Raw genomic sequence first — 23,784 nt, 5'->3', positions numbered from 1 at the left:
GAATTAATTCACTAACAAGTGGAAAGTGGATGTACAGTCAATTTTCTTACTTCACACACTATATGGGAGTGCAAGGCTGTACCAAAATACATGCCGCTTCGTGCTTTGTGCCAAGCAAGTTTAAGTTCTTAGGTTTGACTCCTGATAGGAGCACTCGGATTTCCTTTTTCTGATTATGCCTGTGTCATTCAGTGGATAATACATGTACATCATTTTCATTTTCATTCACGGCACCAGGCTTAAAATATTCCATCACATTTATTACATTGTACATGCAACACAATGACATTCAAAACCTAGCAGCTAGTATGCAAGATGTTTGTCCCATTGAACCTAGATTAATGGCCTTAGTTCTCACGAGTCTCCTGTAGCTCAGTGGTAGAGAATCAGAACTGTAATCGGAAGGTCTTAGGTTCACCTCCTGATATAGGAGCACTCAGATTTCTTTTTTCCAAGTATGTCTGTGTCATTCAGTGAATAATAGGTCATACTCAAGTTTAATGTGCTTTCTCCTTCCACGGATTTAAGAGTTCAAACAACTGTTTCGCAGTCGACTCACCTCCTTGCTGCTTCTCTATCCTCTCCCCAAGCAAAGCAGTGGCCAAATTGAGAATCAGCAAATTCATGAATGCTAGCATCAGCTCCAACACTGAAGTAACCCCAGACGTTTTTCATACTGCGAAATGTCAACTCTTTAACTGTACCACTACTGGGTTTAAAACCCTGAAAAAAAAAAGGGGGAAACAACTGTTGCACTTCTGCATGTTCCAATCAATCAATCAATCAATCAATCATTTCACTATTGTAACACGTTATATCTGAGTTTAAAAACGCGTTCAAAATACAAATGAGCGATTATCAAGGAATTAACCCTCAATGTTTCTTTTTGGGATGGTAAATTTAAGTTTCCCTGTTGCAGATTCATTTGTAACATTATTACATGTAGCTGGAACAGTGAGAGAAATGTTTCTTTTCATGAAAACTGGATGAGAGAGGCTGGACCAGGCCTTTCCCTAGATATCGACATTTAGATTGACAAGTGGGCCCCACAGAGAATTGTGCCAACAAATTTGTTTCAGTCTGTGGTCTTAATTGAGGAAAAATACACTTTTTGTCTACACTGTCTCTCGATGTTCACTCTTTCAATCTTGGAAAATTAACAAAACAGTATGTCACTGTACAATAACTTTAAAAAAAATTGGGCTGTATACAGCAAGTTCTTTATATGAAACATGGTGCTGTTGAACCAAAGTTGAAACCACTTTTTTTAACTGCTGGCTATAACTACTTTAGAAACCACCTTAAGGACAAAACTAGAAGTACTAAGCCTACTGGGGTGATTGCTGGTCCTTTCCCTGATGAATTGCCTTCTGCAATAGAAGCGATTGAAAGCTCCAAGAAAAGAAACATAGTCAAAACACTGCGAAACTATTATAAGAGCATTAGCCCTTCCGACCAATTCCAGAAGTACTGAATCATGTTTTATACGGTACCTCATCTGGGTTTTCTGAAGTGATGCGGGTTGCAATGACATGTCCCTTAGGCTTAGGCTGGTAATTCTTGTGACTAAATTAGAAAGGATATAAAATCAAAGTTAGCTGTATCAGTTTACACAAAACTGTTATACATGTACATATCAATCATCATCATCATCATCATCATCATCATCGTCATCACCATCATGAATAAAAATATTTCTATGGTATATCACTCTAATCAGAGGGATACGTTTTTGTTATGTGATCCTCAACTGAAAACCATCCTGCATGAATGAACATGTAAAGTGTAACTGAGCAGAGGACCCAGTTCTGTACACCACTTTTGTGACGTTGGTATCCTGAGCCTTAAAGATTACCCTCCCTTGATCGAGAGAAATTAATTTCACCATTACCATCATCACCACCATCATCACAGTGGCCTCAGGCCAACTAATATTCCTGAGTCTCTACAGCATCAGCATTTGATTAAAGATGTCAGCAATTTGCAACATTGTATTAATTAATGATAACATTAAAAGACATACTTGTCAAAATCTATGGGCTCCTTTCCAAAAGGGTCAACACCATACATCGTTCTAACATCTTTAATGTTGTACAGTGGAATTCCCATAGCAATCTGCAAGAAAATAAATCATGTTTAATCAATGCACAGCCAAATAAAAAGAGCTATTAGTCATTATGGAACTTCTGGATGCCAGAAAGTTTTTACCTGGAGCTGAGCAGCAGGAAGGTTTATGTCAGAAACCATCTCTGTGCAAGGATGTTCAACCTATAAATTAAAATAATAGCAATAACCCAAAAATTGAATATAATTTTTACTAAATAAATGTCTCTATCCAGCAATAATTGAAACAGTTGGGAGAATAATATTAATACTGATTTGTAACAGTGATAAAAAACAGTCGACTCTTAACTGTCTAATAAAGATTATCATTCAAAACTGAGTACTGATTGGTTTAGTGGCCATGGTATATGACTCATTAAACCATGCCCCACAAATATGGCAAAAGTACGCCTCAGGGGGAAATGAAGATATTACTAATTAAAATCAGCAAGATTTTGAAATTTTTCGTGGTTGTTTTTAATAAAACAATAATTCCACAAGTGCGCATGTTGGATATGAGATGGCTTATGTATCTATCATCTATCAATGTGCACTCGTGGAACAATTGTTAAATTAAGTCTGTCATCCAAGACTTGACATCTTTATATTTAACTAAAAGAATTTGGATGTTTAATAGCCATTGGCAATTTTGCCTGGAAAAATTTGAGATGGACTTATCTACTTGAACTGAATGCTTCTATAGCTAGTGTCTGAGGCCTCAAGAAAAACAAATAATGTTTGCAAGCACTTACAGGTTTTACAAATAAGTAACTGTCAAGCAAAAAGGCAACTTCTCAAGTCTGTCAGAAGATAATACCTGTAATCTTGGATTGAGTTCAAGGAAGTGATAAGTGTGATCCTCGGCATGATATAAATATTCCACTGTTCCTGCACTGACATATCCCACAAGACGGCCAAGCTTCACTGCATCCTAAACAACAGATAACACAATTTATTGGACACTGAAAACAGGTGACATTTTAGACTGACCCTGACAAGTTGGCATACAGTTAGCTACTATAACCAACTGCCTCGCTGTAGGTGGGTGCCTGTGACACAAAGGGGCTTCCACCATGGCTAGCCACAAGGGGGAGGGAGGGGGGGGGGGGTTGCGGTACTTGACCCATGTTTGGCTATAGGGGTGCTGCTGGGGATTTTACGCTGCGTCTGGCAAAGCCCTGCAACCCTATTCATTTTACAGCCATCTACCTGTAGCTGATCTCATCATGAACTATAAAAGGCTTATGCCCAAATTATAGTGACAGACTTTCCATGTTTCTCACCAGGATCAAAACAGCCACAAATGTTGCATTAAGCATTTTGCTGCACAGTACTGCATTTCGCAATTGCAAAAAAGAATAATTTGCAAAAATAACATTTTGGAAAATACCTCTTCCATCTTCCTGAAGACCTCAGGCTTAGCGATGGCAGCTGGTGCTTCCTCAATGATTTTTTGATGCCTGCGTTGCACTGAACAATCTCTTCCAAAGATGGACATGGCATTTCCGTACTCATCAGCCAAAAGCTGTACTTCCAAATGCCTTGCACTAATTATTAGAAATAAATAAAAAAAAATAAACATGTGCAGTGAATTTGAACACTTTCACATCAGATTGAGGAGAAAAAGAATAATTATTATAATTAATAAATATTTTTTTAATTATTAATATTAATTATTAATTATTAACAACAATATAACTATTTAATTATAATAATAATTATTAATAATAATTATCAAATAGGAGAAACATCATTGCAGTTACTATGCAACTTAAGCAGTTGTGAAAAGAAAGTCTAAAAAAATTTTTGGCTTGAATGGGATTTGAACCCATGACATTTGCGATGTCGGTGCAGTGCTCTACCAACTGAGCTATCAAGCCAAAAAAAAAATTTTTTCAGGCTTTCTTTTCGCAACTGCTTAAGTTGCATAGTAACTGCAAGAATCTTTCTCCTATTTGCTCTTTCATCCGCAGTTCATAATAATTATATGTTTCATAAATTTACATTTAATAATAATTAATTGTGTTGGGCAATGTCTAAATTGTTCTTATTGTGAAAGCCAAAAGGAACAATATTTAATAGAAATCAGGGAGTGCATGCAAATGATAGAGTGACATATATTCTAGGCAGAGTGCACTTAAACTGGTCTGCAAGCAGTTTTGGGAAACAATTTTGGACTTGCACTATGTTTTATGTTGTCACATTGTTGGGGTATTTCATACAAGGTTGTGATCCCTGAAAAGTTCAACCATTTGCAAGATGGACCGCTTTCAAGAGAGATATTAATATTTGCAACTATTTTTGAAAATTATATAATTTCTGTATTTTAGTATTTGGAGTGGAGAAACCACATATTAAATATTAAATATTAAATAAATAAATAAATACCTAGCAGACAACAGCACCTGGAGAGGTGCTAGTTGTACTTAACTTCACTTCATAAAAATGTCAACCATAGTTACTGAATGAAAACTGCAAGTGCTACTTATGTATGTTTTAGGGAGATTAACTGGAACTTTGTAGATTGCACAATGTAACATTTGTAAGAATTTTTGTTAAATAATCAAGATATTTGTTAAAGAAACGTTGGAGAAAGAGGATGTCAACATATGAAATCTTCATGGAAGCCATATATACTTACTTTTTTGCTAGTTTCATAACAAACACAGGTGAGCCAGGGACTTCAGTTTGAACCTGTAGGAGAGATACATGTACAATTAATTTAAAAGGTTTAATAATTTACACAGCATTATCAGTTACATGCCAAAGTGAATTTTTTTTGCCTTGAAATCAAAATGCTCCAACCAAGCTCTATAATTTATGGTCCAGAGACTGCACCTAGTTTTTTAGAAAAATACTTTTATCATACATTGAACCTGTAATAACCTGAAACAACTCAAATGAAGCACACATGATTGCAAACAAAAGAAATCATGCAGTTAAGCATCAGTTCCTTTTTGTGTAGACCACTTGCAAATTGCATTTTATAAATGAATGAAAATTAAGGAGATAATTTCTTGTCTTTTAACCTTGAGAATGGTACCTTGTTTGGCTACTGCACATACATTCTCCATATCTTGTTATGGTCTGAGAAAATCTGATTTCTTAAGGATGGTGCCAACTTCATGTAAATTCAAAGTTTCTTTGCGGAAATTAATATTTAATTTATGACTATGTGAGAAGAGATTACATGTATACATGTACATGTATCTTACCAAGTCTAAAGTAATTAAAAAAGACCTGAAAAACAATTGTTAGTACCAATGACCATTTTTAATAGCCCTTTGGACTTCAGAAGTGAACTCATGAAATTCTTCACACACAAATACCAGTACTAGATGTAACTTTTTTAATTTTCATCCACTTGAGTTAACAAAATTCTGTGAGTACTGTTAATGTTAGTACTTGGGGTGGTGAATGGTAAATTGGCAAGACAGTGCAGACTATAGCGTTTTTCCTTGTGAACCATTTTTTTAAATTGTGAGGCTGAGACTTTAAAAGTGTTTCAAATGCATGCATGAGACGTTCAAACTTTTGAAATTGAAATTCGAGTACCGACGTCTTAAAAACCAGCCTTAAGTTAGCAGCAAGTTTTGTGGAATTCAGACAATTTAGGATTAAATCTTATTTCTCGGAAAATTTGAAAGTTGCTTTATTAAAATTCTATATCTAGGCTTAGTAACGAGAAGACATCATTTAAGGTGGCCGAACACAGTTTGCGCGCGCTTTACAGATTCTGTTAGTGATGCTATCAAGCGCGTGCTAGGGTTGTGGTACGTAAATACGGCGGTCGATAAAGTGATCCCTCAATTTCACATGAAAGGGATAATAAAGGTAAGTTTTGATCCTAAATAACTAAGTTTCTTGTTTCTGGACTCTTTTTGTTTTCTTTCCGAGCAAAAAAGTCATTCACCGAGACCTTTTGCATGCTTTTCAACTTTGCCATGAAACCCAATTAAAGCCACGCATGCGCATTTGACCAAAAAATTGCGACTGGTTGTTTTCTTGGAAATGAACTGTTTTCTAAGGAACCGCTCATTAGAATTTCGTAAAATTTGGCATGAAAATAGTTCCCTAAAAGCGTAACTCGCCTACAAAGAGAAACCTAAATCTAACAGAGGGTATCTTCACAAAACATTAAAATGCAAAATCAATATTTACAGGAGATCTGTCTGTTAAAATTACATGAAAATAGTGCGACTGTGTCAGTGTTTTGTGAGTTTATCTGGATACAAAAAATGGAAAAAATCTAATGAGTACATTTTCTAAAAATAAAGGAAACCTACAATATATGGACGTTTAATAGTTCGCTGCATTGCCATGGAAACGGTACTTAGCTCAACAAGACGTACAAAAATCCATTCTTTTTTAGTTAGTCTTACACCATATCAATTTTGGGCGCCCAGAAGTACATAGTTTTCAAATAACGTCTTCTAACACCTGTACAATAAAGAACTGTATTCGGCCACCTTAATATTAAAACAAACAGACAAATTGCAACTTCAGAGACCTCCTTAGCCTTGCAAAAAACTGAGACTCCGCAATGGCTCAATGTCAAGACTGTGAGATGTAGATACCGCCCAAAAAATGTGACTGCAAGACTCACAAAATTCTGGTAAAATTTTGCAAGACCCATGGAATGTGTTGAAGGACCATTTGCCACCCCTAGTAGTAAATATATTATTAATTATTTATTAAGTAATTAATCTTGGAGGATTCAATGGAGGCAAACCTGTCTTAAGAAGTTTGTAAACTCGTCGTCATTTGATGCTTTACGGATTCCTTTGCCACCACCTCCTTCAGACGCCTTGATCATGACAGGGTAACCAATATCCCTGGCAATCTAAAACATTTCAATAGACGTAAGAATAAAATAATTTTTCAAGCTTACATTATCAATATCATAGCATCCTTGCCTTACATGCATAGACTGAAAATTTGCATTTGACGTACACGTAGAAAGAATGCACTCCTAATACAGATTGGAGTCGTGATTGTACGGGACAATGTTGATTGCCGTGAATGAATGGATCTTGGGAGACATATCTGGCAATTCCCCCGCAGATTTCGCAGTGGCGGATGACATATCAAAAACTTGGCAAAGGAGAGAGCTAGCCTGGAATCAAGATCATCGAATGCACTCCCTATAATCTTTGATTATTAATAGTTATGTAATATTATTAGCTGGTACATTTTGCTCACTTACATTTAAAATTTGGATGTTTATAAACAATGAACAGCACAACACATTAAAGGCTTGCTCATTCAAACTTTGTCAATTTTTTCCCCTCTAGCTATGGGTACTACATGTACCAAAGCAAAATGAACTTCATGAAATTTTTTAGTAGTGCATGGCCAGCTTGAATACATACATTAACGCATTATATGTATGTATGTTAGCGGTCTATAAAACTTTTGCAGTGTACATGTAGATGCAGATAGGAAAATACAGGAGAGCTATAAATGTTTCTAAGGGAGAATGACATACACTAAAGAGAGTGCGCTAATTATAATTAGTAAGTAAGTAAGTAAGTAAACTTTATTTAAGACAGGGTGGGCCAATCAGCTGCAGGGCTGTTATCCTGAGGGGCCCTGTATACACCTAAAATTATTATAGCAAAGTAATGAATTACAATGAACGCTTGTAGTCTAAAAACTTGTGGTATGAGAAAAAAATTACTATATATATGATTCTAATAAACACTTTTGGGCTAAAATATTACAGGATAGAAAAAAAAAAAAAAAAAACATTTGCACACTAAGAAAAATCTATGCAAAATCGTGTTTCATCATTAGCTGCTTAAAAGCCTCCAAGGACGCTGCCCGTTTGTTGTAAGAGTTAGAGGTTAGACATCATTTCAAAACAACAACACAAAATTAAATTCAAGTTTGGAAAACATGTTTCTGGATTAACTGTGAGTGATAAGTTCAAGGATGTTTGCAATATTTTTTATTATACACTGTAGGTAGTATTGAAAGAATTAAAGTACATGTAAGGAACATTCATGCAGTGATTAACATAAATTTCTCACCTTGATGCCTTCACTGACATCTTGTACACACCCCTTCATGTAGAGATCATGTGACACCCCAACAACTTTCCCTTCAACAATGTCGTCAGACTTCTCATCAAGAGTAAGACCTGTAAACCATGCAAACCATATCCAGTTACATAACTGTACATTGAGAATGAAATGAAATTGTGCTCTCCAAAATATTAAGCCCCTTATAATTCCTGAGCTGCAAAATTATCCTTCTGACACTATAAGCCTTTCCAAACTAGCTAGTAGACTTTTGGTTTCAATTGGTGTTTTCAGCTGTTAAGTATAATTATAAGTCTTTCAACCTTTTTTTAAACCTGCCTTTATTATCATATACAGTGTATGACTATACAAACTGGTACCATTTTGAAATGTGATCTTCAAATCATTTCCTCTAGCTTACATGTACATGTCATGTAATATTATTTAATAATATTATATTGTAATAATATTAATTATTATTTCTCTTGGAGACAAGCGGTTGCAAAAAGTAAGTCTCTCCTCCTCTGAAGTCTAAACACTTTATTTATTATTTTTCATTACTTATTATTAATAATGGATTTTTTTAATACATGTTGATACTGTATCCTTCCAGAGCAAAACTTATTCAGGGAATGGGCAAGTGTGTATTTAATTAAAAGTGATTCATTTTCAGTGAGAATACTCATGGAGAAGTGACCCCTTGATAACCACACAACATGCAAGATCCAACTTAGAAGAAATTTACTACACACTATACAGTATGTTCCTGGGGGTGGGCATTAATAATCATTTTTTTAAAAATTGAAGTTTGCAATGTACAGTACAATACAAATAAAATTATTTTATTTGTGTAACATATTTACAGAAAGAATACAAAGATGAAATAAACTACAGTAAGCTAAACTAAAGTAAGTAGAGCTTACATGTACAATAATTATTTTAGGCTTAATTCCTAGCTAGAACAACTAACAAAAATAACAATTATTTATTTTGATGCTGTTTGGTGAAAGCATTGCTTGAAGCTTTTTAAAAAAAATCAAAAGAGAAGAACTGACTGGAGAAAAAAACTGGTAAATGTATTCAACAGTTTTGTGGGTTTAAACACAGAGGGTTACATGTTTTAGATCTCACCTGTTCCACTCCAAGGGAGGGTGGGTACACCAACAGTCTGAGCAACTATAGTTGATGCAATTTTGTCACCAAGAGCCCACATCGCTGAGGCAGGGGGACCTACAGAAATCAACGATGATTTACAGTCAAATGTACAGAGTGTTCTAATAACACCTTACAAGTGCAAATTATGAAGGAAAATTCAAGTGTCTATCGTGCTATAGCTGATTGTGTCAAGTAGGCACTAATATAATAAGAGCTTTAGGATTTGGTCATCAATTCCTCGCTTCTAAAAGAAACACCAGAAGCATTACTGCCCACACAAGTTCATCTGGATATATGTTCAGTACTGCGTCTCCCTTAATTTTAATTAGCTGAGCTAATTAAAAGATGATCAGTGTTATTTCCTTGTTCGCATGACAATCAAAACAAAACAATTCCACTATTGCGAACAGACCAACTGAATAAGTAACAAGAGCTGTTCATTTGAAAAACAGCACATCCTAGCTTGTTTCTTATAGCCACAGGATAATCTGCCCACAATTAATTCCAAAATTCCACATCAGTGACCAACTCTCACATACAAGACATGATTCTCATGTCTTAAGGTGAGGCTCTTGTCTCTCAAGATGAGAGTTGCATACTGCCAATTTACTTTTGAGTGGTAATGTTCATGTACGGATGGATACTTGTCTTTCGGTAATTAATTTTGACCACCACAAAGAGATTCAAGTTTTGACTTTTTGATCATGCCCTTTGTCAGAGCGATTTTGTGCTTGAAACGTCAGCACTTGAATCTCTTTATGGTGATCAAATTACCTTAAGTTATTAAACAAATAAACCAAGTATTCGCTTCCACTATCCCAACAACATGGCACCAAAGTTTCTTTAGAAAGTTAAACTCCCTTTTAAAATAATGGATGGGACTGATTTTGTAGGTCTGTTGTGCATACAGAGGGGTGTCAATTTAACAGTACTAACAATATATTTGTAAAAAACAAGTTCCCTGAACTGTCAGCTGACAGGTAACAAATACTTAACTGACACTTTACTGATGGGTGGACAGAGATGGCAAAATCAAATCCAGCAGAGTATCACAGAAATCACTAAATTCATTGATCAGCTACATTAAATATCCTTCTATTGAATAAATTGCATAAAAGTGTACAATAACATGTCCGCACACTAACACTAGAAGATAGATAAGCGACTTGTACGATTACCATATAAATATACATACATGTATACTTCCATTTCCACCTGGGAAGGGAGGGGTGGGGTGGGATGTTCGGATCAGCACTAGTACTGAGAACAATCAAATGTTGTTTGTAACATATATATTTAATGTCATTGTTTCATGTTGTATTAATTTTATTTTGACTCTGGACATGCAGCCCTTGTACATGTCGAAGCTTAAAGACAAGTTTATTAGTTGAGATCAAGATTAGAAAATATTGAGATCTACGTTAGAGGCAAAGATACAGTACAATACCATTTACCTATAAAGGTGATTCCATGTTTGGAAAGGAGATCAGGCAGTTTAGGATTCTCAGAGGCATGTCCCCATCCTGCCCACACAGCCTATTACGAAAAAAGTAAACAAATAAATATTAATTCAATGCCAAAAAGCTTTTAAGGTACAGTTGAACTAGAACGAAAGTTAAACCGAATAAGTGCATTTAGACTAAATGCGAAAAAGAGGAAAAAAGAGGAAATTCAAAAGACAGAATGCTACAAATCAGGAATGAAGGAGAACACTGAAGTTACATTACACATGTTTGAAATGACAACAGAAGAACACTAAATAATAAAGAGTGAGATATTACGCAAAACCAGTCAGCTGTTAATGCAAATTCTACTATGATAACACACCTGTACAGGAATTCTTTTGGCAATATCCAAAATAAGTTCAACATTGGCATAATTATGGTTGTTTGTTCCACCAGGCACTGGAACATACTGATCAGCCATCTTGATATATTCCGCATTTGCCTGAAAAGCAAAGTTTTCTCAATAAATACAGGATTTGTGAAAAACGTCAAGTGCATGTATACATGCATGTTCATTGACTTCCTAGAGTTACAGGTAATTATATTTTTCTGGACCGTATAAGTCACACAAGGTGAGCCTTTTTTGCATGATCCTTCACCTAACACGTACTTCCGTCCTTGCGCATTTTAAAGAGCACCTGATCAGAAAATTTGTACAATTTTTTATCGTTTCTCGATTTCTTCTTAGCATAAAGACTTATTGTCAAATAAATGTTTAATAGTATCAGCAAAAATAAATTAAATACCGGTAGGAATTTTTTCTGCGTGTATGTGGGGTTGAGATGCAATAACCAAGTAATATGCAATGAAAAATTCAATACATTACACATTCAACTATTTAGCTATAAAATCGCTCATAACCATGAAATCTTACTCCAAGTACATGTACATGTGTCTCAACACTCACCCTGAGGTCCTCAGGTGTGACCATGGCAACAAACCGTATAGCCTTCTCATTGCCAAATAATTCGTAGGCCCAGCGTCGGACAGACCGCATACATTTGACAGCAGCAATACCATTGTTGGCTATCAAAACTTTTTCTATAACTCTTTTGCCACCAAATCTTTTAACAAATTCAGCTGGTGTGGCAATCTGAAATTACAAAGAACAGACTTGCTATAACTGCTTTGAAAATTTTGGAGACGCACCAGGAGCCCCCAATAATGAGCTGATTTGATTTTAACCTATCCCAAACATGAGCCCATAAATTGTTAGTGTTGTCCTTACATTTAAGTTGCAAGCTTAGTGTTCGAACTGTTTAAATTTTTATTTAACCCAATCAAAAAGTTACACTGTAGACAAAATGATCGTCATACAGCTATACCTTTGTTGTGATGTTTTGTTGAATTTCTCATAGCATGAAGTGGTAGAAAAGTGAAATAAAAATAATAAAGAATGATATTGATTACACCCAATCTGTTCTAATATTATACTCTACAGTGAAACCCCAATTTACGGACAAACACTTAATATAGATACTCCTTATTAGGAACAGTTTCCTTGGTCCCGTTCCATAAATTTTCCTTAAAATTAACCCGCTTAATAAGGACACTGTAATATGGACACTTTTTCTGGTCCCAACGGTGTCTGTAAAAACAGGGTTTGACTGTACCTGTAAGTGTGTTAAGTATAGTGCTCATTGTACAATATTAAAACTGGACCGAAAAATTAGGTGCAATATGGCAATTTCCTCTCACTACTTTCCTGATAAACGCATTTGAAAATTGGAATCAAAAGAAATTTTAACGTAAGTTTTTTAATGTAAAGTTCCATAAAATACCCGTACCAACTCCCCCATGAAAAGGAAAGGTAGAGTGTAAATGAAAAAGAGTAGACTTGAACTTCAGGTCTAAGTGGCTCACAGGACTGGTTTCTGTATCCAGAGGCAACTACAAGTATTGCTACTCTGCCCTGCCGCTTGGAATGCTAGTGCATCGCAGGGAAGCTACATGTACCCCCAGAAGTATGTCAAAGGTACTCATTTTCACACCTGGCTAAATAACGATAGCAGAACGCATGGACACCTTTGAATTAAGTAATTCTCAGTAAAGAGCTCTTTGATGCTCCATGGGTAAACAAATTACATTTAAATTTAAGGTTTTGTTTGAAGTGCAGTCTTGTTATTACATGTGTACAGGCATGCAGAAATTCTCTCAACAAACATTGTTAGAAGTTTGTAATGAGGATTATTAAACTTGTTTTTGAACTCTTAATTCAGTTCTTTTTTGTGTTCGTAGGTAATAGCAGGGGCCCAGCTTGTACATTGTTGTGCAGCTTGTAATTTTATTTTGATGCTCTACCACTGCTCAAGCTACAGGGGACTTGTAGGAGATAGCTAGGCCATTAAACTGGATATCAATGTCGATGTAGGGCATTCATGCGCAAGGGAATAAATTTGTCATAACCAAATCATGTTATTGACAAATCTTGTCCTACAAACAAGAATATAAGACTTGCCAAATGCATACTGTTCAAGGTAAACTTGCTGGTGTACAATTAGCCTGACCGTGCAATGCATCTATCAGCACTCTGTACAAGCTCATTTAACAGACTACCGTATCAAATTATGATCCTTTATATTTTGTAATATCTAGTCAAAGCATGACTAAAACCTAAGGAAAAGCTATATTGACAAATTTAAGCACACGTTAATTTGCGTTATATTGTGCTTCTCTTAGTAAACTTACTAAACTATGACGGCAGCATCGAGCTTTCATCTTGCAAAAGGTCTTTTACGTATTGCACAATCACACTCCCCCAACACACCCCCAAAAGTATTGTCTAGAAACCAAAGCAAATTTCACCTTTGCCCCATCAGATTTATAATATCTGACGATAACATTCACGTAATTCATCCTTTAAAAAATCGAACATGAATTATGTTTATTTCGGAGGTAAAATAAACTGAATATACAAGCTTATAGTTAAGCGTATTCAAAGTGATTTAGCAATAAATAGTCTGTCTTGATTTGCATAATTTGGAGTTGACTATTAAACCAAACCGGCATTTTACACTCTACGAAAGCCAAGTTCTAGAGCAACTGCTAAGCTTAAAATTTGCCATAAATAGAAAACTAACACCTGTCATAAAAGACCAAGCAGAGAGCGCAAAGGTTCCGTTCTAGAACGGCTTGAAATAAGCTTATTATTAACCTAAGTTTACGTAAAAGTCCCTGCTCGCTGAATTAAAGCTTGCATTTGAACAAGATAAACACAATTCTTGAACTTACATTGTAGTCTTTAGGGCCTTTGGAATCAATCTTCAAAGAAATTCCATCCTCACTTACGTCTGAATCGTTGTCAGAGACAGACATCGTCGGGCTAAGGACGAAACGCAAAACACAAGTCGTTCACAACAACACAGCTGAAATGTTGTTTTTGCTGTCAAAACAATTTACTTATCACTATTTGCAATAAAACGGAGAAAATACAAACCGTTAAACGTCCAAGTTAGAGACTCTTCGGCCTCGAATCACTTCTAATGATAAAAGAACTAGTTGTCACTTGGTGATTTCTGCAATGAACAACCGCTCGCACGCCGCAGACCTAAGGGAAGTGGTCTGATGCGCTTCCTTCATCCATTGTCTACTGAGCATGTTCACAGCGTGACAAACACGTGAACGCCAGTTGTTTTGAACATGTCACGTAACATTTTCAGAAGATCATGTTTTCACTTTCGTTGTTTCGCCAAACTAGTACATGTCGGGTACATGTATGTGTACTGAAGACTAAAAAGCCTCAACAGCGCTCTCTACTTTACATTGTACTGTAAAGCCTCAACTATCTTAAAGTGTAAATACAAACCTACCCGTCAAATTATGAACTAGAAAATATCTTTTCCACTGCTTTCTAATTATTTCTTTAATTTTTTTACATAAATAAATAACTAAATAAATAAATAACATATTTAAAATAAAAGGATAACTGACCAATAAGCAACAATTTTGATGATTGAATGGATAAAGAAAGATCGTCTTTTTTGAGAACGTAACGTGGCCTCCGTTTCTCTGATAAATCAAACAGTTTGGCCTCATAACACATTGCGTGACATACGTGAGAACCACGATTAGACACGAAATGTACCTTGCTGTCTGGGGATTCAAGATTGCGAAACTCAAGACCAATTTTCTATTTAGAAGGTTCGGAAACGTACAGTGAAGTTTCCCGTTATGACGTTTTGTTTTATTCGTTTTTAAATTTCTTGGTCTGTAAAAGTAACATCAGATACAATGCGATATAAGGTAATCAGTGGAACCTCTCCATACGGAAACCTCTAAAATACGGACACCTCTCTATTACGGACAGTTCACTTGGTCCCTGAGAGACCAAAATCCATATAAAGCCTACTTCTCTAAAACGGACACCTCTATAGTACAGATACTTTTTCTTGTCCCCTTGGTGTCCGTAATGAAGAGGTTTGACTGTACTCAAATCACGAGAGCGACATTAAATTGTAGACCGTTTAAAATACCATGATAAGGCAGTTTGCGTAACCTAGCTATTCAAGACAATTTGTTTGTACTCCACTAACCTGCAGTTGGACTTTTTCATTTTCCCCACGTTCTGTTTTCTTTCTATCTGCTTTCTTTCACGCGTTTTTTCCCGTAAAAACATGTAAAAATGGGATCCTGGTCGCAAGCTGTGAGATGCTCAACGGACCAGTTCAAAATTCTACACTGATTTACCGTAAAAATTGCCGGACTTCAAATGCTCTACGTGTGACGAATTTCAATACAGTCGTGTGTCCAGTCTGTCGCGTAGCCAAATTTGGCTTTGGTTCTTTTTCTCATTTTAAAGTACGTACACCACTTACAAGAGATTAAAATAAAATTTACATTGAATTGATCAAAGAAAGATGTAAAGTTCAGCACTTCGCGAGCATGAGACGTGCTCGTGACATGCGGGGCTGTAAAAAAATCTTTCTTATTTTATGACCAAGATCAAAAGCTACCATCTTTGTTCTCATGAGCTCTCATCCGTCCGGAGAGGGGGGGGGGGGGGGATACGCAATAAAGTTGAACACCATGGAAGGTTTAATTCTGACGCCGTTACCCTGTCATATACCCACCTCTACCGAACTGGTCCCCTATAATTTACAGCTTCATGTTTTTTCCCGGCGTGAAGTGCAAGTGTCATATTTGCGTTCTCATTTCTGCCGGTTAAATTTCTGTTCATTTGCTACACTTTCTAATTGCTTGGATTTATATAATTACTACCTTCACATGCAGTCAGCATTGTTGTGACCCCTTTAAATACTAAAACGTTTGATCTTGCTAGCTTCTCGCATACTACCGTACAAAGGTGAAAAAAAGACACCTTTTCGTGCGTATTCCAGCCATTTAGACTCTTGATCGGGAGTCCTAAGACTGAACGGATAACATAGACAACATAATTATTGCATTGCTGAGCCGATAACCTCACCGGTGGAAGGTGGGGCGCTACTTATAGACGAGCCTTTCACGGGCTATGTGACGTGTATTGACGCTATGGCGCCATGTGGTAAATTACCCTGCTGTGCTTCGATCTTTCCTGGGTAAGTCGAGGAAAGATCGAAGCGACTCTGCTAGTAGGTTATGTGGTAACAGGAATGACAGAAATCAAGCTCTCTTTAGTCACGATGTATAACATCCACATCACTAACGCGTTAGGCGTACTAGGAATAGCAGGAAAGATGTGAAATCTTCACACACAAATTGTCTTACCTGAAAAAATTTTCAAGGTTCTCCAAGTTGCCTTGGCCGTTTATTATCTGTGGACGATTACGTAGCCAATTAAACAAAATATACAGAAATATGGCCAGTCCAAAGACCGCTCCAAAAAGGCCTGCTTCGGCTGTCATACAGCCTTTGTTTACAAATGAAAACTAAAATACATAAGCCCAGCGACCAGACAGAAATGACAGCACTATTCTAGGCAGTGAAGCTCGGGTTTCCTGTCCCGGTTGAAGGGGGGTGGGGGATTGCGATTTGGTCTTACGGGTAAAAGCCATAAATACAATCAAAGCCGTGGCTCTTGTTCGGATGTGATGATTCGTTCATTTTCTTTTCACGTGCCAAACTCATGTGCGCGAATGATGTTTAAGACTGAAAAACAGCATGAGAACTCTCTTGTTTGGGATCGAATAGACCCGTATCACTCGGCGGCCATGTTGAGTTTCGGGGGAATAAAAAGCCTTGGCCAGAGGCAAATTCAGTGCAAGGCTTGCCGTACAAAGCTTTTTATTCTCCTAAGACTCCACATGGCTGCCGAGGGATAAGGGTCTATTGTAACCTTGAAAATAAAGTCCTGCCCAAGTTTCAGGATTAGTACACGAAGTGCTTGAAGATCTGAGCACAAAAAGGAAAGGTATTCGATTTCGTTTATGGACATCGGCCCCCTAAAAGACAGCATGGCCTCAGGCCTCCGTCTCCATCATAGCTAATAATCATTATTGCTCTTTGACTTCGCCCTCGTGAAATATTGCACGACGTACATGATCACCTAACAGTTACGAAGGTTAAAAAATTCAATTCGATCTCCTGTAAAATTCTAAAAAAAGAGCAAGGCTGATTTTCACGGTCAGGGAAGTATATTTTCCAATATTTCGAAAGGCACGGCCTTTCTTCTTCAGGGTATGTTTGAGACTGACCCTGTGGCAAGATACGTTACAATTTAAACAGTTACAATAGATACCTGAAAAAAGGCTAAAGTTACATAAACAAAAACGTTACAATTTTAAATTTTAAAATACAACTGGTAAATAGGTATAAGCTAACGTTACAACGTGGTAGACGAAAACAAAATACGTAACAATGAGTTAATTACATAACTTAGGAAGATGAAAGACGTGGAAAATGTTCATGTCTCATCTCTCCTATTAAGACCTAAGGGTTCAATAGTTTGACCTCTGTCGATGAGGTATGCCTCTCTAGCTTTGCGTACACTGTCACGATTAGATTTGATGAGTTCGAGAGGAATTAGTAGCATGTCAGAAGCGTTATGGTCGTAATATTCCCGTATTTTTTTTTAATTTTTTTGGAGCCTTGGTTAATGCATGGCAGATTACACGGAGATGAGGAAGGAAACGTAATATTTTTAACTCGCGTAGAAATTAGACCCCTTACAATAACTGAGTACTGTACTCTGAGTCAATGTCCTGCAGATGAACTAGGAGGGCTTTGACCATTTACCTTCCTTGAGATATAATCTGCATGCATACAAAATATTTAATTCCACGACGAGAACACGTTAGATATGAGATGATAACTAACTCCTCGTTGGCTATAAACATCTTATATCCAACAAGCGCAAGTGGAATAATTGTTTTATTAAAAAAAATCAGTAAATATTGCCAGTTCTTGCTGATTTTTGCTTTGCAAGAATAACCAGAAGACAACTTAATGGTCGCTATTTTGGGAGCATTGCAAAATGGCTCATATACCATGGCTGCTAAACCAATCAAATCCCTGAAATTGCATTATACAATGATCCAGTTTTAATCATGTCTATTATGGAGACTCAGAGGTTTTGCTGATAACACCATGATCTGTTGACGCTCTAATAATGTCAGATAACGATGTGTAACTGATTGAAAATCGAGTACGGCCTTGTCTCAAAGATGGTGATTGAGGGAACTGTATAAAGGGCTTCGTACCACCTTCGTGGTTTATTGCTTCATGTATTGTTATGTGTTGCTGTCCTGTGCTTCACACAGTAGTGTCTAAAGTTCTGCAAAGTGAACTTTTGATGCCAAGGGATATTTCTTTACAAAACAAACAGCATATAAAGGTCCTAAAACGCAAATCAAAGTCCAAAATTCAATAAATCCGTGAATAGTCCAGGCGAAAACAGGCAGTTCTAAAGTTTTCCGTCGGCAGCCATTGTTGTACTAATATTTCTACGCGCTTTTAGGCTTCAAGAAGTACAACCACGTCTTCAGTTCCTTTGGTTATTTATTGATCACACTATAGCACTATAGAACTTATTCTGACAAGATCAAGATGTAAAGGCCAAGAACAGATTAATCTCATCACTTTATATCGTCCAAGCGGGATTTGGCGGGAACTGTCAATCAGCTGTCAAAATCTCATCAATCATAAATTTAGGCTAACGTAATGCCTTGCGCAGTAGTTCTTAAGCGAAAGTACGCTTGCGCACTAAAACAATTTACATATTTTCCTTCGAGTGACTTTCAGTGACCGAAATGACTTTCTTCTTCAATTTTTAATGTCATCGCCAAACGATCCGGACAAAACAAAGCGAAGAGATCAATATAAAAATCACAAGGAACATTTTCATCTTTTACAAACGAACATTCTTGGCTAAATACAAGAGAAATCAAACATTAAATGAAATCACATAACAACACTTTACAACGGATACTTAAAATAGAACACAACTTTCTTGTCCGAATCCTGGTTCCTCCTTTTTCCATAAATTAACTTGCCACGCGCTTACAACCTCGTATAGCTTTAATTAAAAAGTACAGTTCGTGTTGGTACAACAGATCTGGTACAATAGGTATTTCCGCAGTAATTACTTATAGATTAAAAGTCATCAAGGGTAAAAGTTAACTGGTACAAATTCAACCTGAAACACGGCGGAATTACATCAAAAAAACGAATAAGCAAGTTATTTCCAGTCATGTTCTGGCAACAAGATAACTAAAGGTAAAAACTTAGAAAATATGTGTTGACAAGGCATAAACAACCTATTGTACTTTTTAAAAACCAATTTGGGCGTAACTATTCATTGGTACGGTTTCCGAGGAAACACTTCAAAACACTTCAAAACAAACTTCAAAACAAAACTTTTGCTTCACATTGAATTGGTACCAGGAGAAAACAACTTTTGGTCAGCATAACTAAAATTATAAAATTATGTCTACAACAGACTATTGCGTTGAAAGATATGACTAACACGGTTTCAACTGTGTCACTTGTAAAGCAAAATTAAGGATAATCTGAACAGTTCCAAGAAGTCCAGCTAAGAAGGCAAAGTGTTTCTTGTTGGTGACTTTCATTACACAATTCACCTTAATTCTCTCAATAAAACACAAGTAAATGGAATAACTACACACTAAAATTATTGTCATTCAAACCGCAATATTTGAGAGTAATTATCGGCAATGAAATACCGTTTAACGATTACAGTATCCCAATAAGGACCAAATTTAATAAAAACGACGTTGAAACTTTCACTTTGAAAAGGGTCTATTTTTTTGGTATAACACCATTTTTAAAATGAGATTTCGTTGAATTTACTAACCATCTGGGCACGCTTACCACATGAACTAGCCAGCAAGTTTGCAAGTTTTCGATAGCATCGCTGTGATTTCATTTAAGATTGCACAGAAACCTCGGCATGAATAAATTCATTAACGAAATTTTCTGTCGTAGGTGTACATGTTTATTCCTACACCTTCATATCTCTACTGAATTTCTGGGGTCGATTGCCCTGAAAATGTTTAGGCATGTTGGCAGATAATATAATTATTTCATAATTGTCGTTTTGCTGGCGGCTTAAGCAGTACCGCGATGTTTTAAACTACTGAAGTTGGAATTACCGAAAGTAGTTTTTGTGTCCAAGTTTTCAGCTTGACAAAGTCCTTATAAGTTAAATGATTGCATTATCTAGTGAAAAATCATAACCTCGTTTGTGATGTGAGAGAGGTAAACGTTGCAATTTCAAGACTCATCAGGAAATCATTTATTGCAATAAAAACAATGAAAAACACAAGAAGAAATTCAAGACTCGTTCAAAGTTATTGGCTTCTGAAGGAAAACAAGTGTAAAGATTGGACTTTGAAGCTTTTCATCTTCTGTTTGAAAGTTTTGTTGTTTCTCTCGCTCTGTTTATCTCTGAGCGAAATAAAAGCCTTCTCCTACTCAAGTAAGATACCTTATTCTTACTAATTGTCCCGATTTCCAAATAATCGCGATTAATATACGCGCAAGGAAAAGATTCCGCGAAATTTAATCCCCACATCATATAACAAACCAATAATAATTTTTTAGAATGTTCTGAGTTACCGGGCCTTGCGGTGTTTCTTGAGAACATCTTTTTGGTCTTGTTTTTGAGTAGCACTCTTCCTCTGATTCACTGTTTTCTTCAATTTGTAATTTGGCCAAAAACCTCTTGGTAAGTCATCAAAGTTCCCATTTGTAGGCTCCGTGTAGTTAGACTGAACCACACCTTAACTTTCCAATATTTCGTTATTCTTAGCCGAGTGATCCATTTCAGCAATGACTTTAATTGGAATTTCAAGACCACCTTGTACAAGAGGAAATCTGATATGTTTAGTTAATTTGTGACAAGTATCCTAAACTGAGGGTTTAAGAAAAAAAAAACACTGACAAAATCGAGAAATTTAGTACACTTTGGCTTTAATTTTTTTTGCAATCGCGAAAATTGATACAGTAAACCCCGCGAGTACTGAAGAACCTGTAGTTTTCAAAATTAACCTCAGCAGGTTCTTATGTAACTGTGCTTAACATAAGTGTAGGCTATATAAGTTTATAAGCAGCTTCTTATTTTAGTAATTATAGTACGATTATCCAGCTGGTATACGTTAAATCAATTGTTGATCTGATCGGCTTAACGAATATAAATGATAAAAGAAGCAGAGACCGATACAACGTAGAATTGCGTTTTAGAGGTTACTATATTTCTTATTATATAGAATCTAGTGCCGACTGTCTAACGTGCATAGTAATGTGTGCACTGTAAATATGTCTTCTCTATTACCATAAAGACAAAGAAATGTTTTATGAAATCTTAGCTTTTTCCTATGCCTGAGAGCTTATTTCGCGCAGCATGTGTATCCCTTGCATCGATTTTGTCTATGATGTGTTCTTGGGAACAACATCGTTTTGGAAAATCAGTGATCGGTTTTCGGATTTCCTTTCCTACTCTGCGCATTTGTCATCAAATTTAAAACCATTTACTCGGATACTTTGAATCAATGCTACAATGGAAAATGAAGAACTGCCTTTCATTTATTATCACACAATTCCATGAAACTTTCTGGACATATTTATTGCAGTTTTGGCTATTTTTTTTAACGTCCACAGTGCGTGCCTCCCGTAAAAAGCCACGACGCAACGCGATCGTAGTGCGTCAGTGGACACTTTAAGATTAAATCGAGCTTAAGAAGCCTTTGAAAGTGTTTTTTGTTTTGAGGGATTCAATTCATGCTTGTTGCTTCGACTTCCTCTCTATGTATCATTAAACAACCGACGTCACTTACGGAGAATTTGTGTTTATTGTGTTTCCATGCAATTGTTTTCCGTTCTCATTCAAAATAATGGGCAACCATCTCTCCAGCTACCTTGCTTCAAGCGCCGCGTCGGTTTACGTCAAGGAAGAGTACACAGCTTAAGTCCGAGGTGGTAAGTAAATTATTTTCTGACAGTTTACATGCAATTTAAAAGCAACAGAACGATGCTTAATGTCTTACTGTAACTTAAGTTCAAACCGAAAAAACCTTACGCTCATTCAAATGGTCTCCAACTAAAATAACCGATCCGCAGTGCTTCAAACGCAGCTGACAACGTAATCATGTAAAATAATCTGTGACTTTGCTCTGCTCTGATACTCTTCAGTTTGTGGTTCAGGCAGACGGACTGAATATTAGACAATTTATACAAGGCACAGAAAACTAGTGTGGTTTGTCCGGCTAATGTAAGAGAAAATATATGAGGTTTTCGTCCGGACAAATTGAACTCAGTGTTCCTAATAAGCGAGTGTCCGTATTAAGCTGGTGTATGAAAAGCGGGGTGTACTGTAGTACTCTACTCAGCAATCCCTGCGTACCTGCGGCAGCCGAGCTGTTACAGGCCTGTTTACAAGATCTGTTAACCCTGAAAATAAAAAGATAAAACAAATATGAGCGAAAATCGTTTTGTTTATGTAATGTAAAGCGGGGTCTTGTACATTACATCTCATTTCATCTTATGTGATGAGCTCAAAATATGAGAATCTCGTTTTCAAAGATGGCCCTTGAGTGAGCAGCAACTGAGATTAATTGGTTCGTGATGTTACCCAATCGATATGTCTTGCTGTAGTTTATATCACACTGCTGTACGTTTTAACAATTTTCTTTTGCGAGGAAATAATCATTACGAGGAATATACTTAGTCTGTATAGTGGCGTACCTTAAAAATCTACAGGGCCTTCTTAGAGTGCAAGCGTTTTGAAGTAAAACGGATGTTTGACGTTAGACGAAAATTATTGCCCTAAAAGAACTTCCTTTATAGTTTTACATTACGCCCAGTGAGATCTGGATTGTTTAAATAGTTCAGATACGGGGACTAAACTTCTTCCTTGTTGAAATGAAATTTAATGCAGACTGTGAAACATTTAGGTGCTTATTTTGGGGCAATAAACCCACTAATATTTTCCGTCCCAGAGATGTGTTCAAATTTGAGACTTTCAGATTTGAAAGTTTGAATTTGAAGCTAGTTAATTCTGATCCACTTGTGATTGAACAACGACGCGGTTTGAAGCAAGATGCTCACATGCGCCCATTAAAGTAACTCACATGCGCCCATTAAAGTAAGCGGAAAACAATTATCAGTTTCGGTAACAATCAATCAAACATTCCGGAAATGGCATACAATTATTAGGTTATTGAGAGGCAATATTTTTCAAGTTTTGCCATTTCAGCTCACTTTGGTTTGCTGAAAATCCTGAGCTTGAATAGTTTACATCGGTCATTCACGAATAGTCTGCGTGACTCTGATTCGTCAGGTTGCGACAGTGTTGTAGCCCCCCACCCTTCCTCCCACCGCCAAAACAACATAAAAGATAAAAACAAAACAAACAAACAAACAAAAAAAACAAAACAAAACAAAACAAAACAGGGTTATTCAAGGGATTTCTGTAACTTATTCAAATTTTGGTTAATCGTTGTCATAAAGTTTACCGTTTGAAAATGAAAAATATTTAAATTGTTGTGGTTTATTGCTTCACGGCTTTGTCTTCCTGTCCTTTTCTAATGTGCTGTTATCCGTGTACT

At 36.4% G+C, this 23,784-nt stretch overlaps 1 protein-coding gene and 1 non-coding gene across 5 annotated transcripts in view; both read right to left on the bottom strand.

Annotated features, from left to right (window-relative positions):
• LOC146474720 (acetyl-CoA carboxylase-like) overlaps positions 1–16,638 on the bottom strand; it is a 66,283-nt gene extending 49,645 nt beyond the window's left edge. Inside the window, exons 1-15 of one of the 4 annotated variants that reach the window (XM_085116454.1) lie at positions 16,490–16,638; positions 14,018–14,108; positions 11,694–11,879; positions 11,109–11,228; positions 10,736–10,817; positions 9,258–9,356; positions 8,136–8,245; positions 6,836–6,946; positions 4,745–4,797; positions 3,494–3,650; positions 2,921–3,034; positions 2,209–2,268; positions 2,024–2,115; positions 1,494–1,566; positions 560–723 (exon numbers count right to left, since the gene is read on the bottom strand). In XM_085116454.1, coding sequence (XP_084972580.1) covers positions 560–723; positions 1,494–1,566; positions 2,024–2,115; positions 2,209–2,268; positions 2,921–3,034; positions 3,494–3,650; positions 4,745–4,797; positions 6,836–6,946; positions 8,136–8,245; positions 9,258–9,356; positions 10,736–10,817; positions 11,109–11,228; positions 11,694–11,879; positions 14,018–14,108; positions 16,490–16,626 — 1,649 coding nt within the window. In that variant the 5' untranslated portion in view covers positions 16,627–16,638. Of the gene's footprint in view, positions 1–559; positions 724–1,493; positions 1,567–2,023; positions 2,116–2,208; positions 2,269–2,920; positions 3,035–3,493; positions 3,651–4,744; positions 4,798–6,835; positions 6,947–8,135; positions 8,246–9,257; positions 9,357–10,735; positions 10,818–11,108; positions 11,229–11,693; positions 11,880–14,017; positions 14,109–14,222; positions 14,366–15,318; positions 15,609–16,489 lie in introns of those variants that run through there. The other 3 variants (XM_085116451.1, XM_085116452.1, XM_085116453.1) reach the window with 3 other exon arrangements.
• Positions 3,911–3,983, bottom strand: Trnav-gac (transfer RNA valine (anticodon GAC)). The gene has a single exon. It is a non-coding gene; the product is annotated as a tRNA-Val (tRNA).
• Positions 16,639–23,784: the final 7,146 nt, after the last annotated feature.

The sequence above is a fragment of the Pavona decussata genome, unplaced genomic scaffold (assembly GCF_977016875.1).
Source record: "Pavona decussata unplaced genomic scaffold, jaPavDecu1.1 SCAFFOLD_87, whole genome shotgun sequence".
NCBI lineage: Eukaryota > Metazoa > Cnidaria > Anthozoa > Scleractinia > Agariciidae > Pavona > Pavona decussata.
Note: the sequence above shows the minus strand (reverse complement) of the source record. Positions and strands in the feature narration are given on the sequence as shown.